At 36.6% G+C, this 16,734-nt stretch overlaps 2 protein-coding genes across 4 annotated transcripts in view; one reads left to right on the top strand and one right to left on the bottom strand.

Moving 5' to 3' along the window:
• LOC150069116 (coiled-coil domain-containing protein 50-like) overlaps positions 1-3,680 on the top strand; it is a 63,197-nt gene extending 59,517 nt beyond the window's left edge. For 2 of the 3 annotated variants that reach the window (XM_090343923.1, XM_090343938.1), the window contains 2 exons: positions 2,175-2,243; positions 3,329-3,680. In XM_090343923.1, the coding sequence (XP_090200049.1) occupies positions 2,175-2,243; positions 3,329-3,549 (290 nt within the window). In that variant the 3' untranslated portion in view covers positions 3,550-3,680. Of the gene's footprint in view, positions 1-2,174; positions 2,244-3,328 lie in introns of those variants that run through there. The other variant, XM_090343930.1, reaches the window with a different exon arrangement.
• Positions 3,681-13,170: 9,490 nt separating this feature from the next.
• On the bottom strand, positions 13,171-15,789 carry LOC150069115 (golgin subfamily A member 2-like). The gene has a single exon (XM_090330449.1). It carries the CDS (start codon positions 15,787-15,789, stop codon positions 13,171-13,173), a length of 2,619 nt encoding a protein of 872 aa, XP_090186575.1.
• Between the last annotated feature and the right edge of the window lie 945 nt (positions 15,790-16,734).

The following is a 16,734-nucleotide window of genomic DNA, read 5'->3' as shown; positions in this document are numbered from 1 at the left end:
TGTTATGATGAACTCCTATCTTCACTGTGTTTCCTGCTCTATACTTCACCATTTACTTTGTCATCAATATGAGCACAGTTATTTTGTTCCTTTCCTGGAACACAGGCAACTTAGTTTTTAGGCCCACAATGTATTAAGGGTTATATATATTATACTTATACATACCAATGGCAGAAGTTCTTTCTGCTTCTGAGTTTCTGCTGTCTGGAAGCCAAGCCCTATTACCACTACTAGTGTGGCTAAATGAGCACCGTATGTTAAGGAACCTGGCTTTTAGGGCTACTTGACATGTATTTCTTCTCTTCCACCTGGCCTATTGTAAATCACTGGCTAGTCGGGAGATTAGATGAAGTCAGCTTAAATATCTGACATGAAAAAGCAAAACAAAAATCTCTAGCACATTTTTGAGATTGAGTTTAAGGTACTGTTAGATGTAATTGTTTTCATGACAGACCAGATAGTTTCTTCACATGCTCTAGAAAAGTGAGCATGTATAGTACGGAGTTAGTTTCTCAAGTGACTTTACAAGTGAGTTGTAGGACAGTAATTAACTGGAACATCAGAACAGTAAGACCTAAGCAAATTTGATCATAGGGAAACATCTAAATTAAAAAGAAACATGGACAAAAGTTCCTAGAAGTAAGCCATTTTCAGAATAGGCCTTTGGTTGAACTCTAGGAATTCTGAACCCAACCCACCTCTGTTTCTTTGTTCTAGATGGAAACTGAACAAATTAATGAATAAATTCATTACTGACAGTTTCTATCCTCTTCATATACACGATGTGTCAGTATAAAATTGTAATAGTATTTTTATATTTACTTTTAGCTGATAGTTATTTTTTAATAGTGTCATATTTACTCTAAATTTGTCTTGTGCCAAATTGCAAATATCTATTATAAAATGGTGCATTAAGTTTACCACATAAGTGGTTAGCGTTTTTATTAGGGCCTTGATTTTTAATGAATATTGCCTTTGTTTAAAGAAAAGAAAAGAAAAAAGAAAGTTTGTTGCTCAGTTTTCTTGAAAGATGACTTTGGGAACTGCCTAAGAAAAAAATCAGTGGAATTACTGAGAACAGAATAGAATCCGAATTGAAGGCTTGGCCTCCTTTCAGGAAGATGATGTCGGTGTAGTGACCATTAACACTGAAAAGTAACACTGGTCAAGTAGATTTCACTGTATATACTGTGCCATATTTTGATACACAGCCATTAAAGAGACAAAAAACTCAACCCCTGATCTTTTTAGCAAAAGAGTATGTCCTGTGTTCATAATGTTCTGCTCATCGCTCATCCAGAAGTGAGTCTAGAAAATATTTCCCTTTTATCTCTTGGTGCCTGTGAGTTTTGAAGTTATATCTGCTTGTCTTGTTCTTTCCTAATCTATGATCATGTAGTTGAGCAGAGAGTAGCAAACTACGATGACCCTGGTTATGCTAAACAAGGCTCAGGGTCATGCTGATTCTTGCTGGAACAATTTCCTTCATCCAGGATGGTCTGTGGGAGACTGCTTACTAAAGGAAAAAGCAGAGGTTGTTGCCGTTCCTGGCTCTTGACAAGTCTCATGAGGAATGCTCAAAGTTGATTTTGGTGAGAGTTAACTGGGAAGATGTCAGTGGTACAAACTCACTTTCCTGGTGAGCCCTGAGCATTATGCTAGCAGTGTTGATGAGCAGCAGTTTTGCCTTACATTAGTCTTTGTCTGAGCTCAGTATACTGCTGTATGTGAACGACAGATCTCCAATGACAAAACCCACAGATGATCCTCAAGCCTCCTTGTCAGATGGAACACTGGCCTCTTCTCCCTCTGTACTTCTGCTGATTTTGGCACTGACAGAAACATCAGTTCAGCTCCCTGTATTGCAAAGACATGACCAGAAAGACTGGTAGGAGGAAAGAGGAAATCATTGTTAGAACATTCATACCAGGCGATCACTTTCTGAACAGTCGAGTTTTTTGACTATTTTTTTCCATTACATAAGGACTACATAGATGTTTTTAAAGATTCTATTGTGCAATGAAGACATTAACACTGTAAACATTTTCACAATGCCTTTGTATATTGAAAGGAGTATTTACCATTAACAAAAAAGGGGACAAAACCAAACAGCATGCATTCACTTGAAATGGAAGATGATATGTTGCAGACTCTTCTGTTTTTCTACTTTTTAGGAGAAAATTACTCTGGAAAACTTGCTGTGGTAGGGGAGATACCAGGGTGGTTTTTAAAGGTTCTAGTAAGTAAGTATTCATTTTTAAGAAATGGCCAACCCTAAAAGCCATTCTGTTTCCCATATGCATTTATATCTGAACATTGCCTGCTTACTAACACGTTCTTCATAGATTAAGTAGTAGTATTTTAAATATCTTCACAAAGCTGGTATTCATTTTTTTTCTTTTTGATAAGCTTTATGACGGGGCCAGCCGTGATTTCCAGTCATGGCGGAACTATTATGTAACTCCGTGTCCCAATATTCGTTACGGGGGTTAAGATAGGAAGAGAAGTAGGATCAAAGGCAAGGAGAGAAAAAATTGAAGACAGGAAAGAGAAGACAGATGCAAGAATATGATATGACACACTGAATTTTGGACCATAGCCCTAGTCTAGTGAGATAGTTTTAGGTGTCCAGAGTTTTTGTATGTTGATGAAATTAGTCTCTGACATCCCCATAGGCTATTAACTGTAGACATTGTAAACCAAAAGGCATTTTCTTCTTGCCTCTTCCAGGCAACCCAATATTCTTTACATGAACTGCTATAAGTAAAAAAGTATAGTGGGGAATAAGTTATAAAAAGTGATGTTCCACCATGAGAATTTTCTGTAGTGTAGAGTTTTCCCTAAGAAGAATAGCCCAGCAAAATGTATTTTGAAAAGGTGCTGAATTAATATGTCAAATTTGCTCACAAATCAAGTTGCTCAGGAAATTCTAGGTGATGCTGCCATTTGTCTTACAATATGGAAAAATAATCTCTTGAGACAGAACTTAGCAGTGCCCAACACTTCCAGTTCTTTGGTAAATACCCTTTGGATATGTAGAATGTGGATTGTGTTCATGAAAGGAAATGCTATCTCAAGTTCTCATCAGGTTATAGCCAAGCCCACAGGGGAGAAAAGCAGCTTTGAAGTTGCTCTTTTGATAAGGCCAAACAGAACCCTGGTGGGGTACACTTGCTGAGGATGAAAAGCATACCACCCCCGACCACATGCCTATCTAGAGATTAAGTGATCCTGTGAGGGAACCGATATGGATGCCTTAAAGGAGATGGGTGGGCACCCATCTGAACGAGGCCGGTGGATCAGTCTGCTTCACTTCACCTTCCTGCAGCACAGACTCTCGCTCATCACCTCCTGGAGGCAGATGAAGCCCACGGTGCTGGTGACACTCCTCTGTCGGGAGGCCGCGGAGGTCACATCGTGAATGGTCACATCGTGAAGGCGCTATCCCGCGCTCCAGCCTGCCTTGTCTCCATCAGCTCATCTATGCAAGCTGGCGTTTTCATGCTTTATGTTCCACATTTGCTTCTTCAGATAACAGGTTGCACATGATGTTAAGGATAATTTTTAAACCAAAGTATTGTGTAGGTATGTCTGTGTACTTGATTTTCCTGGATGTCATGACTGCGGTGATCACCTGCCCACCTTGTCCTTCTCAATAAAGTCATCCATTCGTTAAGTCAGTGGGCTGTGCCTTGTCCTTTATTGTGTTAGCACTGGGGCTTGAGTTCATGGCCTCTGCACTGTAGTTTCTACAGATTGCTTTAGATTTATTTATCACCTTTTAGATTCTTGAATTGGAGCTTGGATTTTTGATTTAAGATTTTTTCCCCCCATTTTTCTGTCCCAAGGATTTATAAACAAAAAGCTGGGAGAGAGCAAGAGAATGGGTGACATTTTCTAAAAGGAAATGTACTTTACCTGACTTTGGTAAACCCTCTGTACATCACCTTTATAATAACCAAATAAAATTTATACAAATATAAATATCCCTTTCCCTATTGATCTGATTTATTTTTACTTCAATTTATTTAAAAAAAAATCTATGTTAAGATTTATTCTTAGAATCATGAATTAGATGTGTGTTAATTTCTAAGTGTTTGGAAATTTTCCTTTGACTTTTTCTACCATTGATTTCTAGTTTGGGTCAGTTGTGGTTAAAGGATGTGCTCTAAGCATGTGATTAACCACAGATTTTAATTGTTAATGTGTTAGTTATTATGGCTCAGGATATAGTTTCCATTAGCACTGAAAAAAATAGGTGTTGTGTAGCTGTCTAAGTTCTTATTCTGACTGCTTCTTGCCGTAAATGTGTGTTTATGTTTTAAATGCCCTTATAAAGAGGAATGCCCTGACTGCCCTAACTTCTGGAGCCTCTGTATACTTTTTCTCCTAGGTCTTAGCATGTCTTTCTTATGTCTTAGTTGTGATCCCTTAACCTTTAGTGACCAATTGGTTTAGTAATTTTCAGATTAGGCAAAGAACACCTTCTGTCACTCTTGCTAGTCCAAGAGATTATTAAGAGGATAATTTTGAAATAAGATTACAAGTGGTATTATACATGTAACTATATGAGTGATCTTGGAGTGATGAACTCCCAAGATATGGAAATGAGGTTTTTCTTTGTTGTTTTTAATGTATTGTGAAGTCCCCCCCCACTTTGGTTTATCCTCTGTTGTCACTGTATATGATGTTGCTACCCTGTGTCTTGTATATATGTTTGTCTGAATTGGGGAAGGGAAGCGGAACAACCAAAGGGTGAGACAAAGAACAAGGGGAAACAGTGCAACTGTGCTACAGGATAATATGTTGGAAATGAACTGAACAACTTGGGAGGGTGACTGAGGGGAGAGAAAAAGTGGGAGACAAATGGAAAACAAGGAAGGGGGTAACAATGTTCAACAAGAAACATAGTCATTACATTTGTAGCCCTAACCCTAACCCCTTTATACATCACCTTAACAATAAAATACAATTTAAAAAATAAAAAATAAGCTTATCTCAATATTTTCCATGGAAACCAGGGAATTAATACACTTGTGAAATACTATTAAGCCTTCAGGACGAATGAGGACTATTTCAGACATAGACTAATCATACATTGTAGTTTTAAACAGAAAAGCAAGATGGCGGACAAATGTTTGTCACCATGAACTTAGAAGAGTAGGACAATGATGCTTATATGTAAGGATGTTTACTTGTAATGAATAACCAAGTCTGAACTGATTAGGGAAATATGTGTGTCAGACCTATAGATGCTTAATATGGAACATTCCTCATTTTATACATTTATGTTAGAAGTAGATACTTGTTCTAAATTTGAAACTGTATAAGTGAACAGAAAACAAAATCAAATCATTGTTGATGGCTTAATAATGTACAATGAACCTATTGAAATAACTATGTATCATTATTCCTCCCTATATCTCTCTCCATATAAACATACTTTAAAAATATTCTAAGCCATCCCAGATCTTAGAAATAACTCAGAAACAATATAAGTATTTCATGGCTATAATGGCCTTGCAATAATATTCTCTATTGGAAAGGCTTCATAAAGAAGGGGCTCTTTGGGAGTCAAACATAAAAGATGAACTTGGAAAATCTTGCACTACTAGTAGTAGTGAAACAAATAACTGAGGTCAGGTCCAGTTGAAGGGGTCTCATTCCCCAAATTGAAGGGCTTCCTCCCAACTAATGATGTTGTGCTTTGTTAGAGGAAACACATGAACAGATTCTATGTGTTTAATCCAATAAATTTAAAATGATCTTTGTTCCCTCCCTAAAAACAACCTACACATCCCCTACGGCAGATATGAATCAATTCATTAATTGGAAAGCTGGCAAAGGGAGTGAATAATTAAACATTTATGTATTCTGGTGTTTATTCAAAAATGTATACTTCCGAGTAATGAATAATTAATCAAGGTTAATTGCCCTTGATAAACATGTTCAACTAATAGTTAAATAAAAGGTGATAGATTAAGATTGTCTTCACAAAAGGAGAATTTATACATTCTGTCTCCAAATAGAAAGTTCTAATACTAGCAACAAAATTACCAAGGTTCAAAATTTGTCTACCAGCTGGTCATTGGTAGCTTACCACCTGTAATCTTAATTACTCAGGAGGCTGAGAGCTGAAGGTTGTGATTAGAAGCCAATCTTGGCAGCAACCTGAGAAAAAAATTATCAGTTAACCATCAACCAGAAAACAAAATAAGGTTCAAATAGTACAGTGCCAGTCTTAAGTGGAAAAAGCCAAACAAGCATAAAGCCCTGAGATCAAGGCCCAGTACCAACACACAAAATTACCACTTTTTAGGCAGAAACATTTTAATGAACAAAATTGTACATTGCCAAAGACCAGCTATGGAAATGACAGTTTTACAATGACAACTTTACAATGACAATCGTACACAGACGAACACACACAACATGCAATGCTTTAATTACAAGCTGAAAAGATCCCTGCAACCATTGAAGAGACATAAAGATATCTGATATTGAGTGATCTTAAAGACAGGGTTAATCTTTTAGGTGTAATAATTATATCTTGCTTACATAAATGAGAATGAGGCCTTGTATCTAATAAGAGATAGTCACTACACCATTTATAGAGGAGCAGGAATGTCAGTAAGTATGGAAGAAATAAGGTACAGAAAAATATTTAGAATATATCATTTATGGAGAATGAGAAATCCAGTTATTATTTTGTCTTCCAACTTAGTTGAAAATGTCCATGATAAAGCTTGTTAAATAACAGGAAATGAAAATTTTAAACAACACAATTCAAAATGACACAAAAGTAATTATGTCTATGTTTCTTGGATGAAAGGTGAGAAATAATTGAAATCTAAATGAAACGCATTGCTTGTTGGTAAATACAAATGAATACCGATCTAATAATGATAGTGGATATGTTTCAAGTGCAAATAAAACACATGTCAATCATATATGCATTATGAAAGTGTAAATTGACTTAAATCATTACAAAGTATTACTTTTCAATTTTTTCAAATAGATGTAAGTCCCCGGGGCTTGAACTCAGGGCCTAGACACTGTCTTTGAGATTTTGTGCTCTGGGGATAGTGATGACAATGTCCTGCTTCCAGGAGGGGACAGTAACAGAGCCCAGGATGCTGCCTGCAATTCCTCCATAGCTTAGCATGCTGTCTTCCCAGCACCTCCTGCAGTCTCAAGAGGACTACAAGAGGCACAGGTGGACTGAGAGGTCCCCAGGTCATCCAGACACCGGGGGTATGGAATAAAGGACTAGTCCAGCTAACAGGGACACACAGAACATGACAAACAGAAAACTAGTCAATTGGATATTCAAGCCAGAATTTTTCTGTAATTGTGTGTTAAATGCTACAACTGAAAGACACAGGATGCCCTATTGTTAAATTTCAAACATACCATGCTTTTCAAGAAATATTTAAGAGGAAGTATGGCATAGAAATGCTCAAATTCAAGGACAGAAACAAAAGACTTCAAAAAGGTTTTTAAAAATATGGTAATCAATTTTAGCTAAGGCAATCTCTTAAAAAATGATTAGCAGGGGCTGGGAGTTTGGTCTGGTGGTAGTGTGTTTGCCTAGCATGCATGAAGACCCAGGTTCGATTCCTCAGTACCACATACATAGAAAAAAGCCAGAAGTGGTGCTGTGGCTCAATTGGTAGGGCTCTAACCTCGAGAAAGCCCAAGGACAGTGCTCAGACTCTGAGCACAAACCCAGAGCGGCATCACCTCGTACCCGTCCCTGGCTGCGATTCCTCTCAGGGGAAACTCATTTATCTGGAGTCTGAGTTTATGGAATTGATCTGCAAGGTTTTGTTATTATCTTTTTCGTTCTTCCTTGTTTCTCTTCTTGTTTCTCTTCTTATTTTTTCCTTTTCCTCTCTTTCATCCTTTCATTCTTTATTCCTTTACCTTTCATTTTTCCTTTCTTCCTCTCTTTCTTCCTTTTTTCTTTCCTTCTCTTTTTCCATCTTTTCTTCCTCTTTCCTCTATTTTTTCCTCCTGTTTCTCTTCTTCCTTTCATCCTTGTTTTCTTTTTCTTCCTCTATTTCTTTCTTCCTGTTTTTCTCTTCCTTTCATCTTTATTCTTTTTTCTTTCTTCCTCTTTTTTCTCATCTTTCATCCTTCTATTCTTTTTTATGTCTTCTTTTTTCTTCCTCTTTTTTGTCTTTTTCCTGTTTTCTTCTTCCTTTCATCTTTCTCCCTTACCTTTTCTTCCTTTTTTGCTTTTTTCTTCTATTTTTTTCTTCCTATTTCTTTCCTCTTTTTCCTTTCATCTTTTTTCTGCTCTTTTCTCTTCCTCTACCTTTTTCTTCCTCATCTTTCATTCTTTTATTTTTCTTTCTTTTTTCTCTGTATTTATTCTTTCTTCTTCTATTTCTTTGTCTTCTTTTCATTTCTTCCATTTTCTTTCTTTGCTCTTTTTTGTGTGTTTTATTTATTTTCTTTTTTCTGTCTTCATCTATTTCTCTTCATCTTTTCTTCTATTTTCTTTTTCTTCCCATTCCTTTTTATTTTCTGTACTATTTTTCTCATCTTTCATCCTTCTGTTTTATTTCTTCCTTTCTTTCTCTTCATCTTTTCTTCCATTTTCTTGCTATTTTTTTCCTGTCTGTTTTATGTCTTCTTTCTTTTTCCTTTTTTCTGTCTTCTTCCTCTATTTCTTTCTCTTCTTCATCTTTTCTTCACTATTTTTCTCATCTTTCATCCTTCTATTTTTTTCTTCCTCTTTTTTCTGTCTTCTTCCGCTATTTCTTTTCTCTTCATATTTTCTTCCATTTTCTTTTTTCTCTTTTTTCTTTTTTCTCTTTTTTTTCCTCTTTTTTCTTCCTAATTCTTTTCTCTTTACTATTTTTCTCTCATCTTTCATCTTTCTCTTCTTCATATTTTCTTCCATTTTCTTTTTTTTCTTACTCTACTTTTTTCTTCCTAATTCTTTTCTCTTGTCTTTCATCTTTCTCATATTTCTTTCTCATATTTCTTCCATTTTCTTTTTTCTTTTTCTTACTCTACTTTTTCTTCCTAATTCTTTTCTCTTTACTATTTTTTCTCTCATCTTTCATCTTTCTCTTCTCTTTACTATTTTTCTCTTCTCTTTCATCTTTCTCATCTTTCTCTTCTTCCATATTTTCTTCCATTTTCTTTTTTTCTCTTCTTTCTTACTCTACTTTTTTCTTCCTAATTCTTTTCTCTTTACTATTTTTTCTCTCGTCTTTCATCTTTCTCGTCTTCATATTTTCTTCCATTTTTTTCTTCTCTTTTTTCTCTTCCTAATTCTTTTCTGTTTACTATTTTTCTCTTTGTCTTTTTCTCTTGTCTTTCATCTTTCATATTTTCTTTTCTCTTTTTTCACTCTTTTTTCTTCCTAATTCTTTTCTCTTTACTATTTTTCTCTTGTCTTTCATCTTTCTCATCTTTCTCTTCTTCATATTTTCTTCCATTTTCTTTACTTTCTTACTCTACTTTTTTCTTCCTAATTCTTTTCATATTTTCATATTTTCTTTTTTTTTCTCTTTTTTTTCTTACTCTACTTTTTTCTTCCTAATTCTTTTCTCTTTACTATTTTTCTCTTGTCTTTCATCTTTCATATTTTCATCTTTCATATTTTCTTCCATTTTCTTTTTTCTCTTTTTTTACTCTACTTTTTTCTTCCTAATTCTTTTCTCTTTGCCATTTTCTCTCATCTTTTATCCTTCTATTTTTTCCTTTCTTGTCTCTTTCTTGTCTCTATGTTTTTTTATGTTTTATTTTTTCTGTCTTCCTCCATTTCTTTCTCATCTTTTCTGCCATTTTTTTCCTCCTATTTCTTTTTCTTTTCTCATCTTTCATCCTATTTTTTTTCTTGTCTCTGTGTTTTATTTCTTCTTTCTTCCTCTTTTTTCTGTCTTCCTCTATTTCTTTCTCTTCTTCATATTTTCTTCCATTTTATTTTTTTGTTCTTTTGTTTTTTTTCTTCCTCTACTTTTCTCTTGTCTTTCTATTTTTTTGTTTTTTTTTGTTTTTTTGTTTTTTTTCTTCCTCTACTTTTCTCTTGTCTTTCTATTTTTTCTTGTCTCTATGCTTTATTTCCTCTTTCTTCCTCTTTTCTCTGCCTTCTTCCTCTATTTCTTTCTCTTCATCTTTTCTTCCATTCTTTTTTTGCTTTTTTCTTCCTATTTCTTTTTTTACTGTTTTTCTCATCTTTCATCCTTCTATTGTTTCTATTTCTTTCTCTTCATATTTTCTTCCATTTTTTTCTCTTTTTTTCTTCTACTTTTTTCTTCCTAATTCTTTACTATTTTTTCTCCTCTTTTATTCTTCTATTCTTTCTTGTCTCTTTCTCGTCTCTTTCTCTTTTATCCTATTTTTTCTTTCTTTCTTGTCTCTATGTGTTTTATTTCTACTTTCTTTTTTCATCTTTTCTCCCATTTTCTTTTTTTGCTATTTTTTCTGCCTGTTTCCTTTTTCTGCCTATATTTTTTCTTGTCTTTCTTTTTTTACTGTTTTTCTCATCTTTCATCCTTCTATCGTTTCTATTTCTTTCTCTTCATATTTTCTTCCATTTTTTTCTCTTTTTTTCTTCTACTTTTTTCTTCCTAATTCTTTACTATGTTTTCTCCTCTTTTATTCTTCTATTCTTTCTTGTCTCTTTCCCGTCTCTTTCTCTTTTATCCTATTTTTTCTTTCTTTCTTGTCTCTATGTGTTTTATTTCTACTTTCTTTTTTCATCTTTTCTTTTTTTGCTATTTTTTCTGCCTGTTTCCTTTTTCTGCCTATATTTTTTCTTGTCTTTCTTTTTTTACTGTTTTTCTCATCTTTCATCCTTCTATCGTTTCTATTTCTTTCTCTTCATATTTTCTTCCATTTTTTTTCTCTTTTTCTTCTACTTTTTTCTTCCTAATTCTTTACTATTTTTTCTCGTCTTTTATTCTTCTATTCTTTCTTGTCTCTTTCTCGTCTCTTTCTCTTTTATCCTATTTTTTCTTTCTTTCTTGTCTCTATGTGTTTTATTTCTACTTTCTTTTTTCATCTTTTCTCCCATTTTCTTTTTTTGCTATTTTTTCTGCCTGTTTCCTTTTTCTGCCTATATTTTTTCTTGTCTTTCATCCTGCTATTTTTTTCTTTCTTGTTTCTATGTGTTTTATTTTTTCTTTCTTTCTTCCTCTTTTTTTCTGTCTTCTTCCTCTACTTTCTCTTTATTTTCTTTTTTTCTTTTGTTTTCTTCCTTTTTCTTCCTATTTCTTTTTCTTTTCTTTACTATTTTTTCTTTTTCTTCCTATTTCTTTTTCTTTTCTTTACTATTTTTTCTTGTCTTTCATCCTTCTATTTTTTTTTCATTTTCTTGTCTTTCATCCTATTTTTTCCTTCTTGTCTCTATGTTTTTTATTTCTTTTCTTCCTCTTCATCTTTTCTTCCATTTTCTATTTTTGTTCTTTTTCTCTTTTTTCTTCCTATTTCTTTTTCTTTAATATTTTTACTCATCTTTCATCCTATTTTATTCTTTCTTGTCTCTATGTGTTTTAATTCTTTTTTCTTCCTCTTTTTTCTGCTATTTTTAGTTCCTATTTTTCTTTTCTTGTCTTTCATATTGCTATTTTTTCTTTCTTGTCTCTGTGTTTTCTTTTTTTCTTTCTTCCTCTATTTTCTGTCTTCCTCTATTTCTTTCATTTCATCTTTTCTTCCATTTTCTTTTTTGCTTTTTTCTTCCTATTTCTTTTTTAGTATTTTTTTCTTGTCTTTCTTGTCTCTATGTGTTTTCTTTCTTCAGTCCTCTTTTTTATTTCTTTTTTAGTATTTTTTCTTGTCTTGTCTCTATGTGTTTTCTTTCTTCATTCCTCTTTTTTCTGTCTTCATCTTTTCTTCCATTTTCTTTTTTTGCTCTTTTCTTTTTTCTTCCTATTTCTTTTTCTTTTCTTTAATATTCTTCCTCTATTTCTTTCTCTTCATCTTTTCTTCCATTTTCTTTTGTTGCTCTTTTCTTTTTTCTTCCTATTTCTTTAATATTTTTTCTTATCCTTCATCCTTCTATTTTTTCTTTCTTGTCTGTTTTATTTCTTCTTTTTCTTCCTCTTTTTTTCTGTGTTCTTCCTCTCTCTTCATCTTTTCTTCAATTTTTTTGCTCTTTTTTCTTCCTATTTCTTTTTTTCTTTACTATTATTCTTTCATCCTATTTTTTTCTTTCTTTGTCTCTATGTTTTTTCTTTCTTCCATTTTTCTGTCTTCTATTTCATCTTTTCTTCATTTTTCTTTTTTCTTTATTTCATCTTTTCTTCCATTTTCTTTTATTGCTTTTTTTCTTCCTCCTTTTTCTTCCTATTTCTTTTTCTTCCTATACTATTTTTTATTGTCTTTCATCCTATTTTTTCTCTTTGTGTTTTCTTTCTTTCTGCTTCTATTTCTCTTCATATTTTCTTTCATTTTTTGCTCTTTTTTCTTCCTCTTTTTTCTTCCTATTTCTTTTTTCCTCTACTATTTTTCTCGTCTTTCAACCTATTTTTTTCTTGTCTGTGTGTTTTATTTCTTCTTTCTTCCTTTTTCTCTCTTCTTCCTCTCCTTTTTTCATCTTTTCTTCCTTTCTCTTTTTTGCTTTCTCTATTTTTTCTTCCTATTTTTTCTCTTTCATTCTTCTTCCTTTTTCTTTTATTTTTTCTTTCTTTTTCGCTTTATCCTTTCCTTTTTCATCTTTATTTTTTCTTTTTTTCTTCTTCTCTTCCTTCCTTCCATTTTTTCTCTTCCTTTCTCTTCCTTCTTTTCTTTTGTTCCTTCCTTCCTTCCTTCCTTCCTCTTTTTTTTCTTAACTTTTCTTAAGTTTTCTTTTTCATTGGTCTTTCACTTTGGTCCTATCACTCGAGTTTAGTACTGTCCCTTAAGTCACACCTTCTCAATTTCTCTTGTCTTACATCATCTCTTTCCATGTTGTTACACATTCCCTTTTTTACTTCATCATTTTAAGTTGGAGCCTCACACCTGTTCTGTACAGTTTACCCATGTCTATAGCCTTCCTTGTTGTTCTTTTGTGATTATTCTATATACTAACAATAACATATACTCCTTCCCTGGCAACCAATGGAGAAGTGTCTAGAATTTTGGACCACCTACCATCCATTTATATCAATGCTTGAAAGAATATTATCCAGATATTTACTTCTCCTGGTGGTGGCTCCAAATCTTTAGTTATTATTTCATATTTACCATTTGCCTCAGTTTAAAGAAGACAGAGGCAGAGTGCTCATTGCCTGAGCCTGAAAGCGCTTGGTCGTTCTGGACATTAGGAAGCAGTGGCACGATATGCCCTGTGGTAGGAGCCTCTAGGGGGCCAGACATCTCAGCCTCTACCTGGGCAGGTTCAATATCATCTTCAAGTGACACTTCCTCAAACTCTTTCTTCTCCTCTGGAGAAGTCTTCTCAGGTCCAGTCTTCTCTGGACCTGAGTATTCTGAAGTAGTTTCAGCAGCAAGGCTTTTGGTTTCTACTGGCATCTTGCTCCGGCAATCTGTGCTTTCACCTGCAAGGCGCATCAGAAGCTCCTGCAGCTCCTCCTTCTTCTCCCTCTTTTCCTGGGAAAGTTGGTCGACATATTCATCTTTTTCCCGGTACAGTTCATCCAGGACTTCCATCTGTTCTTTAGAGAGAACTATGGATTCTTCAATGGTGCTGATACGCTCTATCAGCTGGTTGCTCTGATGCTGTAACTCTTCCAGTTGACTCTGGAAGTCTATCTTGTCAGGCTGGTCATGGATGAAGCAGACTTTTAGCTTTTTGTGTTCCTGTGTATCTTTCTTCCTGTTCCAAGACACACCACGGCCCCAGCTCTTGGGGAACAGGGCCTGGCACTTGATCTTTGTCTGGAACTGGGATGCCAGATTGTCCAGGCATGAGCAGCGGGCCTGCTGCTCCTGCAGCTGCTTGTTCAGTCTTAATTTTATTGATTCAGCAGCTGCTAGTGCGTTCAAATAAAAATCACCGATGGCTTGTGGGTTGTCATCATCTTCCGGGTAGGTTATATCTGGTGGAGTTGCCTCCTCACCCTTTTCTTTGTTGCTTACTCCTTCTTCACCTTCCCCGGAATAAGCTAGCAAGCTCAGTTGAGCCCGCAGCTTCTCCTTCTGTTGTCTAGTTGTTTCCAGGCACTTCAGAGTGTCCTGTAAATTTTGAGTTACCATTTGATCTTTCAACTTGCTTTGCACCTGCTCCTTCTTCACCTGCTCCAGCAACATGGTCTGCTTTAGCACATGCTGCTGCAGCGCCTCCTTTTCTAAGGTCAGCTCCTGATTGGAGGCCACGTGCTGATCGCAGGTGGCTCTGAGCTCCTGTAGCTGGGCTAGGAACTGGTCATGCAGCTCCTGCAGATTTTGAGCCATTTGGCTCTTGGTTTCAGCTACCTCTTTCCACTCTTCTATCTTTTGTTGCTGCTCCAGCTTCTCCTGCTGCTCCAAGTACAGGACTCTGGTGAGTTCCTCCTTCTCACCGGTCAGCTGGTGGCAGGCAGCCTGTAGCTGGGCCAGCTTGTATTTCAGGTCTTTGTTGCGTGCATGTGTGCAGCTCGATGTCTCAAGGATGTTGTGATGATCCTCATCCAGCTTCCGCAGCCGTTCCTGCTGCTCCATGTTCTGGAGAGCGAGGCGCTGGTTTTCCTGTAACTGGTTGTTAAGTTGTTCCTCCAAATTCTTTAATTCTTTCTGCAACTGGCAGGCCTGGGCCTGCAGCTGCTGCACAACCTGTGATGGTTCTGCAGGGGGCTGCTGCTCTGCCAGCTGCTTCCTCAGTTCTGAGAGGTTGTTCTCTAGCTCCGCTACCTCACACAACTTTTGCTCTCTCTCTTCTGTCATTTGGTTTATCTTCTCAGAGAGCTGTTGGACCTTCTCTGCCCATGTGGACTTCTCCACCCTCAGGTCCTCTGCCAACTTGTCTCTCTCCCACTTTAATGTGGTCACCAGACTTTTCAAATTGTCTAGTTGTCTTTTCATTGCTGCCCGTTCCAGCAATGCATGCTGGAATTGATTAATTCTGCGTTTCATGTTGGCTGTTTGTGTCGAGAGCACTTCCACTCTTTCCTGAAACTCGGTGTTCTCTCTTGCCAATTTGTTATAGCTTCTGATCTTTTCCAGGAAGTGAACCTTCAAGTTAGTCAGGTCTTCGGTAAGTTGTTGATTCTTTTTTTCGGTCTTGTTCTGCTTGGTGGTGACTGCAGACAATGCAGTCTCTAGCTCTAACATGCGTTGCTGTGAAGCCCGCAGATGACTGGTGTGGCCTTCACGTTCCATTTCGCTCTCGGCTACGTGTGGCATGTGAGAAAGGGTAGATTTTATATCACCTTCATTTGAAATCAGCATCTCTATTGCTATCTTATGGACTTCCAGCTCTTCTTTCAGTGCTTCTTGCACGTGAGCGTTCTTCTCATTCTCTTTGTCATGTTGATCTTGAAGGTCTTTCCTTTCTTGCCTCAGTAATTCAGCCTCGCTCCAGAGCAGTTGGTTTTTTCTCTTGGTGGCATACAAGGAAAACTGGAGGCGTTGGCAGTTACTCTCCAGATCGTCAGTAGCGCTGAGATCCATAACACTCCTGTACCTGTCAGCTCTGACTGTGCCTGAAGGCAGGGGAGGCTCAGGGACAGCATGCTCTTCTGCTGTACTCTCACCTGAATTACAATCCCCAATGGTGTTTGTCTTGGGACTTCCTCCATTTTTGGTCTTCTTCTTTCTTTTGAAGTATTTTGAAGATCTATCAGAGCAATTCTGCTGGTATTCTTGTTCAGTCTTCCCAGCTCTGGGACGGGAAAGATGGTTGGGCCACATTCCCAGGCTTTTTAAAAGTTCTAACAACTAACTCTAACTCTATTTCCTATGTCTTTTTCCTAATCACTAAAAACTAACTCAATTACCTATGTCTCTTTCCGCCCAAATCACCTCAATTCTCTCCAACTCTCTCACTCACCACGCAGCCACCTCTACCCTCTCCAATTGCTGTGGTGTAAGTCCACAGAGCAAATTCCGGTGCTATATAAGCAGCATGGGATGTGGGTGTGGCCTGACTTGTGATCCAGGCAGAATGGGTGGAGTCATGATGACAGCTGCTCCTGCAGTCCCATTCCCATCTAACCTTGTCCAGTTTGGTTGGGGGGGGGCAAGTGTGGGACCCACTTTAGCTGGATAGGTACCCAATTTTACACACAGCTATGGCCACCAGAGTTTCCCCCAGGCTTTCCATTGTCCTTCAGGAAGAGGCACCAAGAAACACAGCTCTCTGCCCATGTACCACTCCATACTGAAGTAGCTCTATTTTTCTAACCTTATTTGCTGACACTTGTATTCTGATGAGGGAATCACAGATTCATAATGTTTTTTTAAATTTTTGTGGGTCATAGGACTTGAACTTTGAGCCTGGGCACTGTCCCAAGCTCTTCAGCTCAAGACTACCACCCCACCCCTTGAGCCATAGCCCCACTTCCCCTTTTCTAGTGATTAATTGGAGATGAGTCTGGTGTTCTTTAGTGCCAAGGCTGGCTTTGAAGCTTGATCCTCAAGTCTCAGCTTCCTGAGTAGGTAGGGTTACAGGTGTGAGCCACAACGCCCGGCTAGTTCCGTTCTTGATATATCCTGCTCTTCCAATTCCAGAGAGACTGGAGGGCTCAGGGACCTCCCGAGTCCAGGCTCCTCTCCACAAGTATTGGGGTTGGCTCCTGGAGGCCATGCCTAGCACAGCATCTGTTCTACACACTCTGGCTGATGATCTCAGAGGAA

This window comes from Megascapheus bottae, chromosome 1 (genome assembly GCF_031878675.1).
Source record: "Megascapheus bottae isolate mThoBot1 chromosome 1, mThoBot2.hap1, whole genome shotgun sequence".
In the NCBI taxonomy this organism is placed as follows: domain Eukaryota; kingdom Metazoa; phylum Chordata; class Mammalia; order Rodentia; family Geomyidae; genus Megascapheus; species Megascapheus bottae.
This window is presented reverse-complemented; position numbering and strand designations above follow the sequence as displayed.